Source organism: Liolophura sinensis, chromosome 2 (assembly GCF_032854445.1).
Source record: "Liolophura sinensis isolate JHLJ2023 chromosome 2, CUHK_Ljap_v2, whole genome shotgun sequence".
NCBI classification, from domain to species: Eukaryota; Metazoa; Mollusca; class Polyplacophora; order Chitonida; family Chitonidae; genus Liolophura; species Liolophura sinensis.
In genome coordinates this window covers 27,083,792-27,100,899 of record NC_088296.1, presented here as the reverse complement: position 1 = coordinate 27,100,899, position 17,108 = coordinate 27,083,792, and the positions used below count along the sequence as shown (strand labels likewise).

At 39.0% G+C, this 17,108-nt stretch overlaps 2 protein-coding genes across 3 annotated transcripts; one reads left to right on the top strand and one right to left on the bottom strand.

Moving 5' to 3' along the window:
- The first annotated feature begins 7,332 nt into the window (after window positions 1–7,332).
- LOC135463158 (uncharacterized) lies at window positions 7,333–9,379 on the top strand. Of its 2 annotated transcripts, none has more exons than XR_010443529.1 (3): window positions 7,333–7,562; window positions 8,636–8,934; window positions 9,318–9,379. XR_010443529.1 is itself a non-coding variant. In XM_064740475.1 (3 exons), the coding sequence occupies exons 1-3, from the start codon at window positions 8,123–8,125 to the stop codon at window positions 9,354–9,356; spliced, it is 477 nt and encodes a 158-aa protein (XP_064596545.1). In that variant the 5' UTR covers window positions 7,664–8,122; the 3' UTR covers window positions 9,357–9,379. The 2 variants fall into 2 exon arrangements, 1 of the variants encoding a protein (XP_064596545.1); XM_064740475.1 differs by lacking the exon at window positions 7,333–7,562 and adding an exon at window positions 7,664–8,261.
- Window positions 9,380–11,076: 1,697 nt separating this feature from the next.
- On the bottom strand, window positions 11,077–14,355 carry LOC135462832 (adenosine 5'-monophosphoramidase HINT1-like). Its single transcript, XM_064740115.1, is given in 4 exon segments — window positions 11,077–12,200; window positions 12,203–12,305; window positions 12,715–12,812; window positions 14,232–14,355. Coding segments are annotated over 4 exon segments (381 nt in total). The 5' UTR covers window positions 14,343–14,355; the 3' UTR covers window positions 11,077–12,131.
- Window positions 14,356–17,108: the final 2,753 nt, after the last annotated feature.

Sequence of the window (17,108 nt, the reverse complement as noted above, 5' to 3'; positions counted from 1 at the left end):
ATATACATATGAGCATGCGTGATAACCGCTAATCTCGCTCTCAGTAAAGTGTGATTTCGCCTTACATGAACTTCAAGCAGGAAATTAGGCTAAATAACCACGCGGGTTGGGGGACAGAAAAAAATGCTGAGCAAATTCACCACGCGATTCACACGTGAGTTACTGAGTGAATTCACCACGCTACTCACACGTGAGTTACTGAGTGAATTCACCACTATACTCACACGTGAGTTACTGAGCCAGTTCACCACACTAATCACACGAAAGTTACTGAGTGAATTCAACACGCTACTTACGCGTGAGTTACTGAGTGAATTCACCACGCGATTCACACGTGAGTTACTGAGTGAATTCACCACGCTATTCACACGTGAGTTACTGAGTGAATTCACCACTATACTCACACGTGAGTTACTGAGCCAGTTCACCACACTAATCACACGAAAGTTACTGAGTGAATTCAACACGCTACTTACGCGTGAGTTACTGAGTGAATTCACCACGCTACTCACACGTGAGTTACTGAGTGAATTCACCACGCTACTCACACGTGAGTTACTGAGTGAATTCACCACGCTACTCACACGTGAGTTACTGAGTGAATTCACCACTATACTTACACGTGAGTTACTGAGCCAGTTCACCACACTAATCGCACGAAAGTTACTGAGTGAATTCACCACGCTACTCACGCGTGAGTTACTTAATAAATTCATCACCCTATTTACAAGTAAGTTACCGAGTGAGTTCTTCACGCCATTTACAAGTGAAGAATTTATCACGCAGTATTTTATCATTGAAAATACTGCTCGCTCATGGTGATGTATTTTAAAACTGGAAGAGATCGTAAGAATTTAATTTCGCAATTTATGGACAACAAAAAGGACGGCTGAAACTGTGGCGTTACGTTTGCCCCGATGAATAATGCAGAGTCATTGGCTGTTGCGACATAGTGCACCAGCCTGACTTTCTTATGAAAGGCGATAGAAATACAAGTGGATTAAAACTTTAGATATGTTACACCACGTAACAAACTGTACAGTGTAGCCGATAGTCTATAGTCCAGGAAGATTTGTTTATTCTGTACAAAGATTAGTCTAGTGCAGAAGGTATTTTCCCCTCAAAGGCGCTGACAGACAACATAGCGCTAAAATGCACGGGTTAGTCGAGGTTTCGACGGCCAATAGAAATCACATAACCTCAATTGAATAACCAATGGAAACCACAGAACCACGAATTGGCGGACCAATCGGAACAATAGAACCACGATATTGACAACAAATCAAAACCAAAACCTGAGAACCAGAATTAAAACACCAATCAAAGCTTCAGAACCATGATTTGTCATTAAATGAAAACCACGAAACCACAAATTAGATCTGGGTCAGTAATTCAGATCACTGGGCTAAGAGAAGTCGCATGGCGAAACTGAAAGTAAACGGTATACGAAAGCGGAGATACGATTAATTTTTGAGTCTTAGCTTACAACGACAGCTGCAGTCTGTGAGTATGCAAGCATTCAGACGGTTAATGCATGATCGGTGTATTCCCGTAACCTTGGGATGTCACTTTTAATGACTATAGGCCTGACATCATTTTATCATATATGGTATGTAAAGCACAGCACGCCGTTGTTGTTGTTATTGACCTTCAAACCCTCGGTGATGCACAGCATTGGGTGGGTGAGTGAGTGAGTGATTGGGGTTTAACGCCGTCGGCCTACTTAGCCGTATTTGAGGGAGGTATATATTGTGTAAAGCAAATATCCACTTCACTGATGTCACCCGCACCAACTGCCAGCCAGTTTAAGATGGGGTCAGATGGAAGAAATTCTAGCGGCATTTGATCACTTGGATATGATTGCATTGATTAGTGTTAAAGCGGTCTATAAGTTGATTTATTTCTCTGAAATTAAATAGTTAAAAACTCGGGAAATATTTCCGTCAGCTAACTTTTAAAGAAATACAAGATGAACATCTGAACCCATGTTAATGTTGACTCCAGCCAGTAATCTCCTCATAGGTAATCAAAGGAGCTTGCTTCCAAGCTCAGCAGCCTATCCTCATTATCAGAGTGCGTTTTTCAAACAGTTTTTACAGTTTAAAGTGCAGCCTAGAGCGGAAAGTATGGCAGTCATTGTTAAACTTTTTAAGTGCTAATATGGAATTATGAAACTTAAATTTCAGTTTGAATTTTAATGATTTTAATTAAATTAATTTAAATAATGTTAATTATATATACTGCTCAGTGAGATTTGTCTTACTTTCTGTATTTCAGTTTGTTTACAAGTTCTATGGATTAACAGGTTGTTTAAATAGAAAGCAGAATTCATTTTATTAAACTAATTTGTTAAATTAGCTTCTTGTCATATAATGTTTGACAAGTTAATTGCACATGGGCTGACTTTCTGTCCTGGGGATACCTTGAGATTTTACCAAACATACTACATGCATGTACATGTATTTCTCAAGCTAATTCTGAGCGAATCCCTCAGGTTCAGATTGTCTGGACAGTGTAACAGGTTGGTCTGTGTTTCCCATGAGAAGATGCTGCTTCTACTGACCACTCTAAACCTTTGTGGCTTTTTAATGACCCTGACATCTGGTAAGATGGTAGCCCCAGTGTTCATCTTGCCAGCAGCCCATCAGGTAATAACCTGTGCAACTATTTAATTCTGTGTTATCCTGGTTTGTTAGTTTTGTTTATGGCAGCAGCAATTTAATGTCTGTCCTAATCCAGGATGGGGGAAATATCATGTTTTTGAGATTTTTATGTGATGTATGTTACAACCAAATAAATATACTTAAGGTGAGATAATGTTATCATCATTTGTTCTTTTTCAGTTACAGTCATGTCTAGTGTCTTATATCCTAAATTTCAAAAGAGTGAAACAGGCGAACTTCTCCTCAGTGATTCTGTGGAAGGGAGGCTTGCAGCTGCGAATTGGCCAAAGTCGTCACCAGCGCTTACCACTGTGGTTGTACACAAAGAGGCCAGGGAAAGAGTCGCTGCCAGACAAGGCGATTGAACTGATGAAAGAGATGTACTTGGTAGGTCCCTGATTAGGTCAATAGTATTCACCAGTAGTGCTATCTTTTAAGAACATGCATAAAGTTAATATTTTGCTTGATGGATAAGAAACTGGTAAAATTATAAAACAAGTACACTCACTTGTTAAATTTTAGATACGTGTATTCAGTGTCTGTGGAGTATTTAATTTGGTTATTGTTATTTATTTCTGTATTCCTGACCAAAATGTCCCTCAGGATCTGCCAACCTTGTTCAGCATCAGCTGAATTTGTTCTTTAGGTTAAGTGTGAAGGTTCATCAGCAGCCAGGTGATGGTCATGATTAGTTGTTTTTCTTGCGATAATACCACCGATTAATTCTAATGTACATGTAAGTGGAAGTTCTGCAGTGCATGTAGGACTCCTATTAGTCTAATCAAATTTATAATTTGAAAATAACAGCCATGTTATACATTAAAAGTGATCATGTTAATGTATGTTAATTCAACCTGTTGTGTTTATCATGAACTGCTAGGTGAGTACATCCTCCAGTGTGGGAAGTATAGTGGAAAGTGTTTCCGGTGGCTTTTGGAGAATGGCCCTGGATATTGTGGATGGGTTGTTGGACAGATCATCAAGGATGAAGGGAAACAAGACCTGTCTAGAGTTCAGCAAAGACACAACAAGGTGACACCATGTACATTTTATGGTTTACTGACACTGTTAAGTAGGATGTTAAGGCTCAATAAATCAGTCAGTCAATCAATCAATCAATCAATCAAACCCACTAAAATGTATACAGGATGTGCAGTGGATGCCAGCTGACTTGCACAAGACTGGTAGTGAACCATAGATTGGATGATTCTTAGTTAAATAACTATTACAGTGAAATTCACGAAATCAGACATGCCAACACAAGCAGACAGTGTACAGACAAATTTAATTGAACTCTATTGTAATTGTACAAATCTTTCTGAACTTGAACCTGTTTCAGTGACATTTAGTGACAATCAGATGAAAATTGTATTTTATAGCGCTACATGCAAATGTTTGAGGAGGGGCGCACCATTATTCAAAGGAAAAACGAGGAGACATGCAAGTCAAGCACCTCTCAGTTGAAGGCCCTTGTCACAACAGAGCGACAGCTATCAACTGGGGCCCTTGTGCAGAAGGCCAAGACACTTTTTGCCCCACCTAAGGTGAAACCAGGTGAGTACTGCTGATAAATCAGTGCAAATCAGTTAATATTGTTTATCGAAATATAACAAAGATGATAACTAAAAATTATAACTGGATTAATACCACACAGTGATGAGAAGATTTAGGATCAGGGGAGATAACTCACAATTATAATAAGGTATCTCATTGACATAATCATAGTTTCTTGTGAAAATAAGATGTGTGAAATATTAATTTTTGTTGTATTTATTTTTTTATCAATTCAGTTAACATATGTTCTTTGTTCACAGACATTCCATCTTCTCAGTCACCGCTGATTGCTCAAGAAATCAAACTGGGTAAGTATTTATGTAAACACTCACAGGCACATTACCTGGCTTGTATGTGGACTAGAGATAATAATATGTGTGGGTGTGATATAAATTCCACTGGTGTATTTGGATGTTAAAATACACATCTTTGTGGTAACGAATGAAAGCAGTCCAGTGAACGTGACATATAGTACAGGATTGTATAACTGGTGCAGAAGAACGATTCCATGATATGTTTGCTTCTTTCTTGCACAGGTACTTCAGCACAGGAAGATCGAGATCTGGTCTCGGTTCTTGAACATATTGAATCGACTGAAATGTCGGACGCCACTGAAGTATCTTCAGAAGTTCCAGGTAATTTTTGTGGAAAATATTCAGTTTGTATAGGACGAATATTTTTACATTTAAATCCTCCAGAAATCATTTTTATAGGAACAAGATATGTTTTAATTTTATGAATTTGATGTACACTTAAATGAAGTAAATAGAATATCCTAAATATCACCTTTAGAAGTCAGTACAGCTGCCAAAAATTATACATTGGGTGACTGATATATGTATTTGTGTTTTTAATATTGTGTCTAATAAATGCAAAAATGATTTCTTAAAATGCCATCGAACTTTTAAAATGTGACAAAAAGAAGCAAATTTTTCTTCCCCAGATTTTAGGTGAGTTAGTGTACTTGTTCAATTTGTATTTTGGTAGATGTTTAATGTTTACATGGAATTGTTTTATGATATTAGTAGGCTGACTTGAGGTAAGTACTAATATTTTATCTTAGCTTGAGGCTCCACATGTCCACCTTTGCTTTTTACCTGCGGGACTTCTCTTCATTTATTTTGTCTCTCGCTAAAGCTTCTTGTCTGCTCTCCATCCATTTCAGTTGTTAAGTACGACATTAAACCCCAAGCACTCACTCACCCCATCCATTTCCTTATAGCTTTATGTTCATATATTCTAATGAAACTTAAATGTCGTTGCACAATATGTATGTGAACAATATGTCTTGTGGTTTTGTCAGAACTTAGCATATCATAGTGCTTATGAATGGAGCAATGCATTGTGTGTATATGGTATTAGGGGGCTGTCATTATATATACATGTAGATGGGTGTGTGGTAACCTGTGGTTTATAAAATATTTTAAGAAAACCAATTGAACTAAATTTTCTTATAAATTTAGTATAATTTTTTGACTTCCTTTTAGTTTGATAATTAATTTTAGAAGCCTGTAAATCAAGGATGTATTTCGTTGCCTAAATTGTATAATTTTGTTCAGCTGTAAATTATACTTCATAAGCTTTAACGTCTGTTATTTGCGTCAAAGTAGTGATCTGTGGAGTGATTTAAGGATTGAAAAATACCATTTGATTTTTGCCATAAATGTGAAGTTCTCAAGAAATTATCTTAATTCTTACTTATCAATTTCTGACTTATTGTTTACATCAGATGAACTCCTCTTGTATCAAGGCTGGAAATCTACGCTGCCAAAAGAGGACCAGCAGTGGATATCCAAAACATTTTTCAGGAGGAACCCCTGGACCAACAAAATTGAGTTCCGTTCTGATATCTTGATCAAACTGTGGCATACACCACCCCCTCCAAGTATGGCATCTTCAGCCCGAAACAAAGTTGACAGATACTTCAGTCATCAATTGTTTTTGTGGATAGCAGTTAATTTTTGGGGAGTAAAGCTTCTTTGTCCACATAGCAGCGAGTTTGGAAAATGTGGTGGAGTGCTGACCAGGGCAGGCTTCCACCAGAAAACAAGGATGGTGCTTGATGTTGACAGCTTTTACATCATTGCTGCAGAGTATCTACAGTGCTCATCCTGTGGTGCTAAGGTAAACTATGTTTTATATTGTGAGTTCAACTGTATGTTAAACAAAAGGAGAAACAGTTTCATACCCAGTTTTGTGAGTCTAAATTCAAGCATAGGAGATAGAACACACTCCTCAGTCCAACATTGTGAACACAATAAGTTCATGAATGGGCTTGGATAAATTTAATTGTTCTCAGTCTGCTTGCTGTACACAACAATAAGGCTCAGTGAAACTCTCAGCAAAGTGGCTGTGAGTTCAATTCCATGGGTTTTTACTATGATTTTTCCTCTTGCTGGAAGTCAAAACTTAAGATGAAATTTTTCTTTCTAGGTTATCTCTTGGGCACATAACATAATCAGCCAGCTTGGTATTGACCATCAGATACATTTTCCATGCATCCTGACTGCCGAGTTTGCCTGTGATGGCAAGGTGGTGGAGCTACTGCGGCATCGAGGCCTGGGTAACAGCAGTAGCTTGTTGCGTAGGCAGTTAGAGGAGGAACATGGAGATCGCTATCTCAAGGCGGTGCATCATTATCTGACTGAGTGTCCACGATTCCAGAGAGCATCACAGAGTGGTCTGGTGGTAACACCCCAGTTTGAAGAGCCTCCACAAATAATTAGGATGCCAGGGCACCGCTGGTTGATGAAAATTTATCAGCTTGATGTGATACAAAGGCTAGATCACATCAAGGCTAGCATAACGTCCCAGTTTGGAGAGGTGTTGAAATTAGATTCAACAAAAAAAAAACACTAAAAAATTGACTGGTATTTATCTGATTTTAGTCATTCTTATGGATTATTGACTTATGTTAAATGCACACATTTATCAGGAGCCTGTTTATTCATATTCCTTAATTTAAATGAATTTCTTAAATGAAATTTGCCATTTTCACAGAGTAACTGCAGCAAGTTTTAAGTCATTAAGAGGCAGAATGCTGATAACTTTGATAGTTGATAAACTAAAGATTTGATGTACATAACAATTATCAATATTGATTCCAGGTCAAAGTGCAAAAACTGCCATGTGGGCCACAAACGTTGGCAACGAGCATGGGCAAGTCATCATGACAGTTCTCACTACTGGGGATGGACAGGGTTTGAGGGATATGATTGATGGTGTCATTGATCGCTATCGTCGTGCCAGTGTTGACCCTCCTGGACTTCTCTATGTAGACAGAGGCTGTTGTGGCAGCTCTGCTATTACCAAGTACTTTGATGACTGGCCATTCCTGCAAGTTAGGTAAAGTCTTGTTTGCTTTATGTCAAAGAGTTCTAGTAGTGTGTACAATAACTTTAAGGGTTTTCAGCTCATGCTGACTTCCTCTCCAGCTGTATGTGAGAAGGTCCGCCAGCAACCTGTGGATGGTTGTGGGTTTCCCCCGGACTCTGCATGGGTCCCTCTCACAATAATGGTGGCCGCCATCATATAAGTGAAATATTCTTGAGTAATTCAAATAAATCAAATAAATTTAATGGTTTCATTGGACTGGACTGCCTGGGAAGAACACTGTATGGCTGATTTCCATCCTGGGTGTATGGGAATGTATCAGACAGACAGGTTTCACTGGAACTTAGGTCATTATTTATACCCTAAAAATTGTTACGGGGCGTCTGAGTCATTGCATCTTTTGCTGGAAGGAGGAAAATATCTGGTTGTTGAAAAAGGCAAAGCGTTTGGAAGTGACCAAGCGTCATATTCCAAATCCCAGCGATTCTGATGTAGTGCTAGCTCGCCACTGCAGGAGAAGGACACGTGGCGCCGATGAGACTTAACGTCTTATCTCGAAACTGATCAGTTCCATGGATCGTTACAAGGGCTTGGAAATTCTTACTGTGCCCCTCATCAACACTGAGAAAATGAGAGACATTTGGCAACAACAGAGTCGACATGTTGGTTGTATCCAGGACCCTGAAGCTATCCAGTTGTACACCTGCACGGGTACATTGGTTAAGGGAGGTGTAACACTCCCCACTTTCAGATGCTCCAGAGGATCAACCAGTCTGGAGAGTTTCCATTTACATATGGCTAGATTTATCCCTGGTATGTAAAGTTACAGTATTCATACGGGTAGTTTGTTAGTATTTTCTCTCTGACATTTCTTCATGATACAACACTGTAGTCAATAGATGTGTTTTGAGTTCCTAAAGCATGTCATGAAACACCAACCACTGAACACCTTAAACCACCAGTATCTGTGAGTCTGGTAACTTTACCTTCCTTATGTCAGTTTCGGCTGTTACTGTCAGTAATATGTTCATCACCGAATCAGCCCAAGATAAATTTTAACAGTTTTATAACACTTTGTTTTTCAGGTACTGTTGCCAATGATGTAAACTTTCAGGTTTACCTCCTTGATGGTGTGTACAGGTGGAATGAGGACAGAAGACGGGATGCCTTAACCAGTAAAGGAGGAGCTGATCCCATCTCCTATGATGGTCCACTGCAGCAAGCAGTCAACAAGTTGTCGTCAGAGGTGCCGGGGAAAACATTTTGTCCAAATTTTGTACCACCAAAAAAGTATATGGGTAAGAAAGGCATAAGGATGTCACAGTTCCAATGCTGGATGCTGTGGCATCTGAGGAACAAGTGCAGACAGGGGAGATTACTATGGGTAGGCTGCATTTTGTGTTAGTTTTTCATCAGTTTTTTGGAAGGAGAGATGTGGCTGTTGAAATATGCCGGACGTTTAAGTTTTAGGTTAAAGTCTGATTAAAAAGAAAATACACAACTGGGATATTGTCTTCAAACCTTATGTTCTGAATTCCTGACAGTTCAAATGCAATACTCCCATTATCGTGAAATAACTTTTTGGGGACAGAGCTGCAATCAACAAAGTTTGTATCCTTGTGTGTAATACATAGCTTTAAGGATTTGCACATGATACGTCTCTGGACTTTTGTTCCCGCTTTTTTTAAACTCTCATTACAGAATTTTGTTACAGTAACTTTTGTCTTTTTGAGTATTTTTGTATTTTGCTTATTTCCTATAGCTCAGCCATCAGGTACGCCTCCTGTGACCTCTGCTTCAGAGTGATCCATTGACACAACGGCTGTTTTAAGTACAGGTGAGTAAGTTGTGATCAGTTAACACAAATGCCATGTAAAGATTCAGCTCTTCCCCACAAAGATATATAGTGCTGCAAGAAACTTCGTAAGTTTGCAGGAATAAAAGAATTTTATAAATAATATCCAGTTGTAGTGTTAAGATTTTTCTCATGATTTTCCTATTTATTTTTCAGGTGTTGAACAGCTTCAAGAGTCAGGAGAGGAGATGATCTTATCATGTGAGCCCAAAGTTGATGATGTCAGATAATAATCTCTCATCTCAGCACTTAACACAAGTCTCCATCAGATTACATACTGACAAAAATTAGTTCTAGATCACGATTCCATTCATATCACTTATAAAAGTGAGACAGTCTCTGTGCCAAATTCTGAGATAGTTCTAGACATTTTAACACAGACATGTCGCCATTCAGACACAGCTTTTAACACAGACATGTCGCCATTTAGACACAGCTTTTAACACATACATGTCGCCATTTAGACATGGCTTTTAACACAGACATGTTGCCATTGAGACATGGCTTTTAACACAGACATGTCGCCATTCAGACACAGCTTTTAACACATACATGTCGCCATTCAGACACGGCTTTTAACACAGACATGTCGCCATTTAGACATGGCTTTTAACACAGACATGTTGCCATTGAGACATGGCTTTTAACACAGACATGTTGCCATTCAGACACAGCTTTTAACACAGACATGTCGCCATTCAGACACAGCTTTTAACACAGACATGTCGCCATTTAGACACAGCTTTTAACACAGACATGTTGCCATTCAGACATGGCTTTTAACACAGACATGTCGCCATTCAGACATGGCTTTTAACACAGACATGTCGCCATTCAGACACAGCTTCTAACACAGACATGTCGCCATTCAGACACAGCTTTTAACACAGACATGTCGCCATTCAGACACAGCTTTTAACACAGACATGTCGCCATTTAGACACAGCTTTTAACACAGACATGTTGCCATTCAGACACAGCTTTTAACACAGACATGTCGCCATTCAGACACAGCTTTTAACACATACATGTCGCCATTCAGACACAGCTTTTAACACAGACATGTCGCCATTTAGACACAGCTTTTAACACAGACATGTTGCCATTCAGACACAGCTTTTAACACATACATGTCACCATTCAGACACAGCTTTTAACACAGACATGTCGCCATTTAGACATGGCTTTTAACACAGACATGTTGCCATTCAGACACAGCTTTTAACACAGACATGTCGCCATTTAGACACAGCTTTTAACACATACATGTCACCATTCAGACACAGCTTTTAACACAGACATGTCGCCATTTAGACATGGCTTTTAACACAGACATGTTGCCATTCAGACACAGCTTTTAACACAGACATGTCGCCATTCAGACACAGCTTCTAACACAGACATGTCGCCATTCAGACAGCTTTTAACACAGACATGTCGCCATTTAGACATGGCTTTTAACACAGACATGTTGCCATTCAGACACAGCTTTTAACACAGACATGTCGCCATTCAGACACAGCTTTTAACACATACATGTCGCCATTCAGACACAGCTTTTAACACAGACATGTCGCCATTCAGACACAGCTTTTAACACAGACATGTTGCCATTTAGACACAGCTTTTAACACATACATGTCGCCATTTAGACACAGCTTCTAACACAGACATGTCGCCATTTAGACATGGCTTTTAACACAGACATGTCACTGCTTTCATAGATTCCCTGATACAGTTACAAGTAAGTGACCCACTGAGCTCTTCCATTCCCCTACAACAGAGAAGTCCATGTACCTAATGTACACAGTCTACAAAAAGACAACAAGGCTTGTTTCAGTATTTCCATTCCATTTATTACTATGAGCTTCTTTATTTATTTATAACCATTAATAACCATTAGCACATATTTGCTGCATCAATAATCTCACTTCATATAGCACATGATTAAAACTCTAAAAAGCTTCGGACTCTAGAATATATGTCAAACTAATGGACGCATGTATGAAGGCAAAATTGCGCGACAGTGATTCCTCTCGTGGGGAAAAAACAAGACAAAACAGAACTCATGCAAAACAGCATATTAATTATAGTCAGTTGCCAGGACTAACTACAAACAAAAGTGAATATCCTTATCCATGGTCAACCAATAGTTAGTCAAGTATCTACGTATGCATATCATACATTTACATCAGAAACAATACTACTGTATTGTAAGGACCCAAATACATGTATTGTAAGGATTCAAATACATGTATTGTAAGGGCCCAAATACATGTATTGTAAGGACCCAAACACATGTACTGTAAGGACCCAAATACATGTTTTGTAAGGGCCCATATACATGTATTGTAAGGACCCAAATACATGTATTGTAAGGACCCAAATACATGTATTGTAAGGACCCAAACACATGTATTGTAAGGGCTCAAATACATGTATTGTAAGGACCCAAATACATGTATTGTAAGGACCCAAACACATAAATTGTAAGGACCCACATTCATGTACAGGTTGATATTATCATGAAATAGCGTTCATCACAAACCCTTCATCCAACTACTGGCACTGATGATAGATTCTTCCTAGTTTATAACTCTGAAAAAAAATTTATGACAGAATTCATAACCTTGAAACTGTCATATTGACCTTTATGACCTTTATGACATCAAAACCTATTGTCTTCATTCCTTTGCCCTTTATTTTGACCCTTGAACCCTGGCCTCTTATCCTGGCGGCCACTCCATCTGTCTCCCGCCCGTAACATGGACGTGAACGTGGTAAACCGTCTGACCTCTCCGTCCGCACCGTCATTTATGGTCACTCGGTAGCCGTTGTCCAGCTTCAGATCCTTGGCAAGCTTGCGTGCCACCAGCAAAAGATGTCCTAGCAAGCTGGTAAGAAATGGTAACATACTGTAGCAACCTATTTCACATAATACATTTTCTAGTTTGTGTGTCTGTACGTTGTTCAGTCAGGTAATCTTATCGAGTGTTGAGAAAATCAGACTTCAGTATCCGGGCGGTATGCAGCACTGGCAACGGGCGAATATTTGTTTTAATAGTGAAGCTTTGTTCCAATCAGAAATCAAATCATGAAACCAGAATAACATTTCATTCCATGGTGGAATTATCAATGACAGAAATTCCGGCAAAACTGCCTTGATTCCATGGTTTCTTTTGATATTTTAATCACTGGCTAAATTCTAGGGCCCAGTCTGACGAGCAGTTACACGTACATGAAATCAGTGGGGAAAAAACAAAGCTGCGACGACAGGTCATAATGAAAGAAGCCGAACTTACAGGCCCATCACTGTCTGCTGCGTCAGACAGTCTAGCAATGGGTTTTCGAGGTATAACCAAGAAATGAACTGGAGCCTGGGGTGAGATGTCGTGAAATGCTACGCACTGCAACATAGAACAAACACAGAAATTACATTGTATTGAAAAAAAAAATAATAATAAAAACATACAATTATCTTGCACCAATTGCACAATTTTGTTGTTACCCACTATATTAAAAATATCCTCAAAACCTTCCTCACAGGCCACAACCTGACCTTATCAGGACTAGGGTTGGTCAGTAGGCTCAGCCATGACAACAACACAGACAGAACAATAAGCCTAAAACACATTGTTAAATGATATTAGTACATTAAAGAAAAAGATCTTATCTCTATGTTGAAGTCATATAATGAAAGGCTTTTGTGGAATTGTAAAGACTACATTCATGTTTTTACATGTTGCTTTTTACATTCGTATTGACATTGTTTTTTTCACCATGGTCACATGTTTTTACTTGTCTTTCATTGGTTAAAAAATGAATGGAGAGATGCTTGATGTACAATTAAATACAGCGTTGAGAACAATGTTTTTCACAGTTTTCATCCATGAGTGATCAGCCATCACCTCATATAGCAGTTCATATAAACTCTGTTGTATTACCTTTTTGTTCACTGTAAAAAGCTCTGGATTCAAACTTGCATGAGACAGGATGTTGGGGTCCATAGACCACATTTAGACCACTTGACCATTGAATGTGTTCAGATGTGTTTGAGGCCATTGAACATGGCCTGATGTGCTCATGTCACATGCTTTTGTCACCTGGGCTACATCAGAAAATGGTCTCATTCATACCTGTCTGCAATCAATTGCAGTTTTCTAATTAAATGTAGACCTTGCAGCAGATATTTTATGCATGGTGCACCTCTAGTCAGGTCTCTTCATTCTGAATAATAAAAAGTTTCCAAAAAAGTGTGTATCCCTGCGCTCATAATGGCAGATACAAGTGTCAAAGACTTTAATCATCAAAAGATTGTTCAAAATGAATTTACTATACAAGAAAAATACCTCTGAATGAGTTGAGAATGAGAGCAAGTGGTAGGATGAAAGTGAAACAACAAGACAGGGTGGGTAATTCAGCGTCCTATGTTGATAGGAAACTCTTACTTATTCTAAATCGAGCAACTTCTGACCACAAATGCAGCAACGTGCTAGAATTATCACAATATCTGCTGTATACAAGGGGAGGCAACCGTGCAAGTTTTGTCAATGTTTCCAAATCCTGGTGCTAAACATTTAAAATATCCTGGTGCTAAACATTTAAAATATCCTGGTACATGTAGCCTTAGTCATGACATTATAATTCACGCTTATGCATTTCAGCTCCATGTGTGAAACGCTACTTGTTCAAATGCTACATGAAAGTAAATTTAAAAAAAAAAATACAAGAAACGCAAACTTTACGAAATATGGACATCGGATCGTGCTGGACGCACTTGTGAACACCTTTAAAGTGCAAATATGTGGAAGATAAAAATTTCATACCTCGCTGTCTTCATGGATAAACTTTGTGGGTATTTCGCCACGTATAATCTTCCCAAATATTGTGTCACCACCCGGTTTAGCGGCTTGGGCTTTATCTATTTCATCGCCCATGTTGTCGGCCAGAAACCACGCGAAAGGGGCTTTACAAAGCTAGATGAAATAGTTTCGTATAAACGTAGCCTGGAGAGTAAGCCTCTTTAACGGCATTCTTTGGAATTAGTTTTTATAGCAGTTCTGTGCCATGCAATACCTTTGGCAAATATTGTACTTGGTTATTAAGTTTCATTTAAACCAGAAGAACGTAAAGAAATAGTGTAGCACATTATATCGACGTTAGATCGCACACTCACTTCCAGTCTCCCTTTTATCGCCGCACGCTCGTATTTATCCATGTGACGTCACTTTCTCGTGTCCCAGATTGACAGGTTGTAAGTTGATTGAGTTTGTGGACTTCGCACATACATCTCACGGATTATCTCACGGATTATCTAATTTCTTTGTCCCTTGACCCGGAAGCTGGCACAAATGAACGCCAGTGGTGACGACGACATGAAGGCCCTAGAGGCGAAGGTAGTTGTTCTAGGCTCCCAAGGTTAGTGGATGTGTGACGTTTGTAAACAGACCAGTAATTCTAGTCTCAGATCAGTAATGTCATTAACGCCACTGAGAAACGGTCGACATCAAACATATTAGAACAGTTTGTTTGAACCGTTTTGGTTAAGAAGACAAGAGTTGGCCTAAACATGAATGAAGTAACATATGATCTCACCGCTTTGGTGAATGGTGGTGACCCAACAGCCAGCTGACAAAAAACAGCTGGTTGAATGGTATAGAGTCAACCGGTTCATTTCTTCATGTCATTTAGTTTTACACAGTGAACTGTCTTTTCAGAATAAGGCGTACCTAAGGTAACTGTTCATGGTTGATTATTTATAATTTACACAATTTTCTGTGCTTTATAAGATATCTTAAAGTTCTGTCATGAGTGATGACCACAGAACATATTACTAGGGGTTTCAGTCGATTTTCAGATTTCCCATATTGGGCGCAAAATGTTAGGCGGTATATCTGGGAATTTCTAAATCAATTGATAGAACTGTTATTGGTTCAGTAGTTTTCTTTAAAAACAAGTTTGAAGGTTGGTGATGTAGTATCAATTTTAAACACTCACATACATTCAAAGCATACAACGTTGAGGGCGCCTCTTTGACAAAATTTGGCATAAACAATGTTGATTCTTTCCATCAGCATGTTTCATATTTGAGCATAGGCCTGTGAAATTTGGTGTGGTATTCATGTGATGGCAATTCGAACAGTATTTTTATATTTATTCTGCAAGGGATATCTTTTATTCTTTATTTGCTTGTGTTGAGACAGTTTTGCCAAAATACCTGCCCTTTTGGGGCTCTCAGCCATTTTGAAGAAAAAAAAAATGTCGGATTTCCTTTGTGATAACATCTAGTAAAAGGTCATGTTTTGAAGAGTTCAGAAAAATTTGCAGATTAAAAATCGGTACACTGGTTACCAGCCAGGTGCTTATCAAAGACCAATATTGCCTTACTTTGAACGGCGCAAAGAGTGTTAAATTTCAGGTGATGTACTGTTATAGATATCTGAAAAATGTAAGATTTGTATTCCAGATATTAACAGCGAACAGTAGTTCCACCATCAGGTTAAGATTTTCATACTACCCGGTCAGCTGTTTTCTTGTTTATCTTTTTGCATTGGTTCAAACACATGAGCTATAAATATATTTCTCTGTGCAAATGCAAGGAGATTTTCAGACAGTATGGTTCAGTGATAAACAGTCAGAACTGTTCTGTGCATGAAGTCACAAGTTATGAGTAAATATGTGAGTAAAACCAGCGTAGTGATCTGCTATGTGGGTTATATGTTTAGCAAACATGTGAGCCCTACCGTTGATGAAGGGTGTAAAACTTGCTGTCTTGCTGTTGTAGGTGTGGGTAAAACCAGCGTAGTGATCTGCTATGTGGGTAATATGTTTAGCAAACATGTGAGCCCTACCATTGATGAAGGGTGTAAAACTTGCTGTCTTGCTGTTGTAGGTGTGGGTAAAACCAGCGTAGTGATCTGCTATGTGGGTAATGTGTTCAGCAAACATGTCAGCCCTACCATTGATGAAGGGTGTAAAACTTGCTATCTTGCTGTTGTAGGTGTGGGTAAAAACCAGCGTAGTGATCTGCTATGTGGGTAATATGTTTAGCAAACATGTCAGCCCTACCATTGATGAAGGGTGTAAAACTTGCTGTCTTGCTGTTGTAGGTGTGGGTAAAACCAGCGTAGTGATCTGCTATGTGGGTAATGTGTTTAGCAAACATGTGAGCTCTACCATTGATGAAGGGTGTAAAACTTGTTGTCTTGCTGTTGTAGGTGTGGGTAAAACCAGCGTAGTGATCTGCTATGTGGGTAATATGTTTAGCAAACATGTGAGCCCTACCATTGATGAAGGGTGTAAAACTTGCTGTCTTGCTGTTGTAGGTGTGGGTAAAACCAGCGTAGTGATCTGCTATGTGGGTAACGTTTTTAGCAAACATGTGAGCCCTACCATTGATGAAGGGTGTAAAACTTGCTGTCTTGCTGTTGTAGGTGTGGGTAAAACCAGCATAGTGATCCTCTATGTGGGTAATATGTTTAGCAAACATGTGAGCCCTACCATTGATGAAGGGTGTAAAACTTGTTGTCTTGCTGTTGTAGGTGTGGGTAAAACAAGCGTAGTGATCCTCTATGTGGGTAATATGTTCAGCAAACATGTCAGCCCTACCATTGATGAAGGGTGTAAAACTTGCTGTCTTGCTGTTGTAGGTGTGGGTAAAACAAGCGTAGTGATCCGCTATGAGGGTAATATGTTTAACAAAC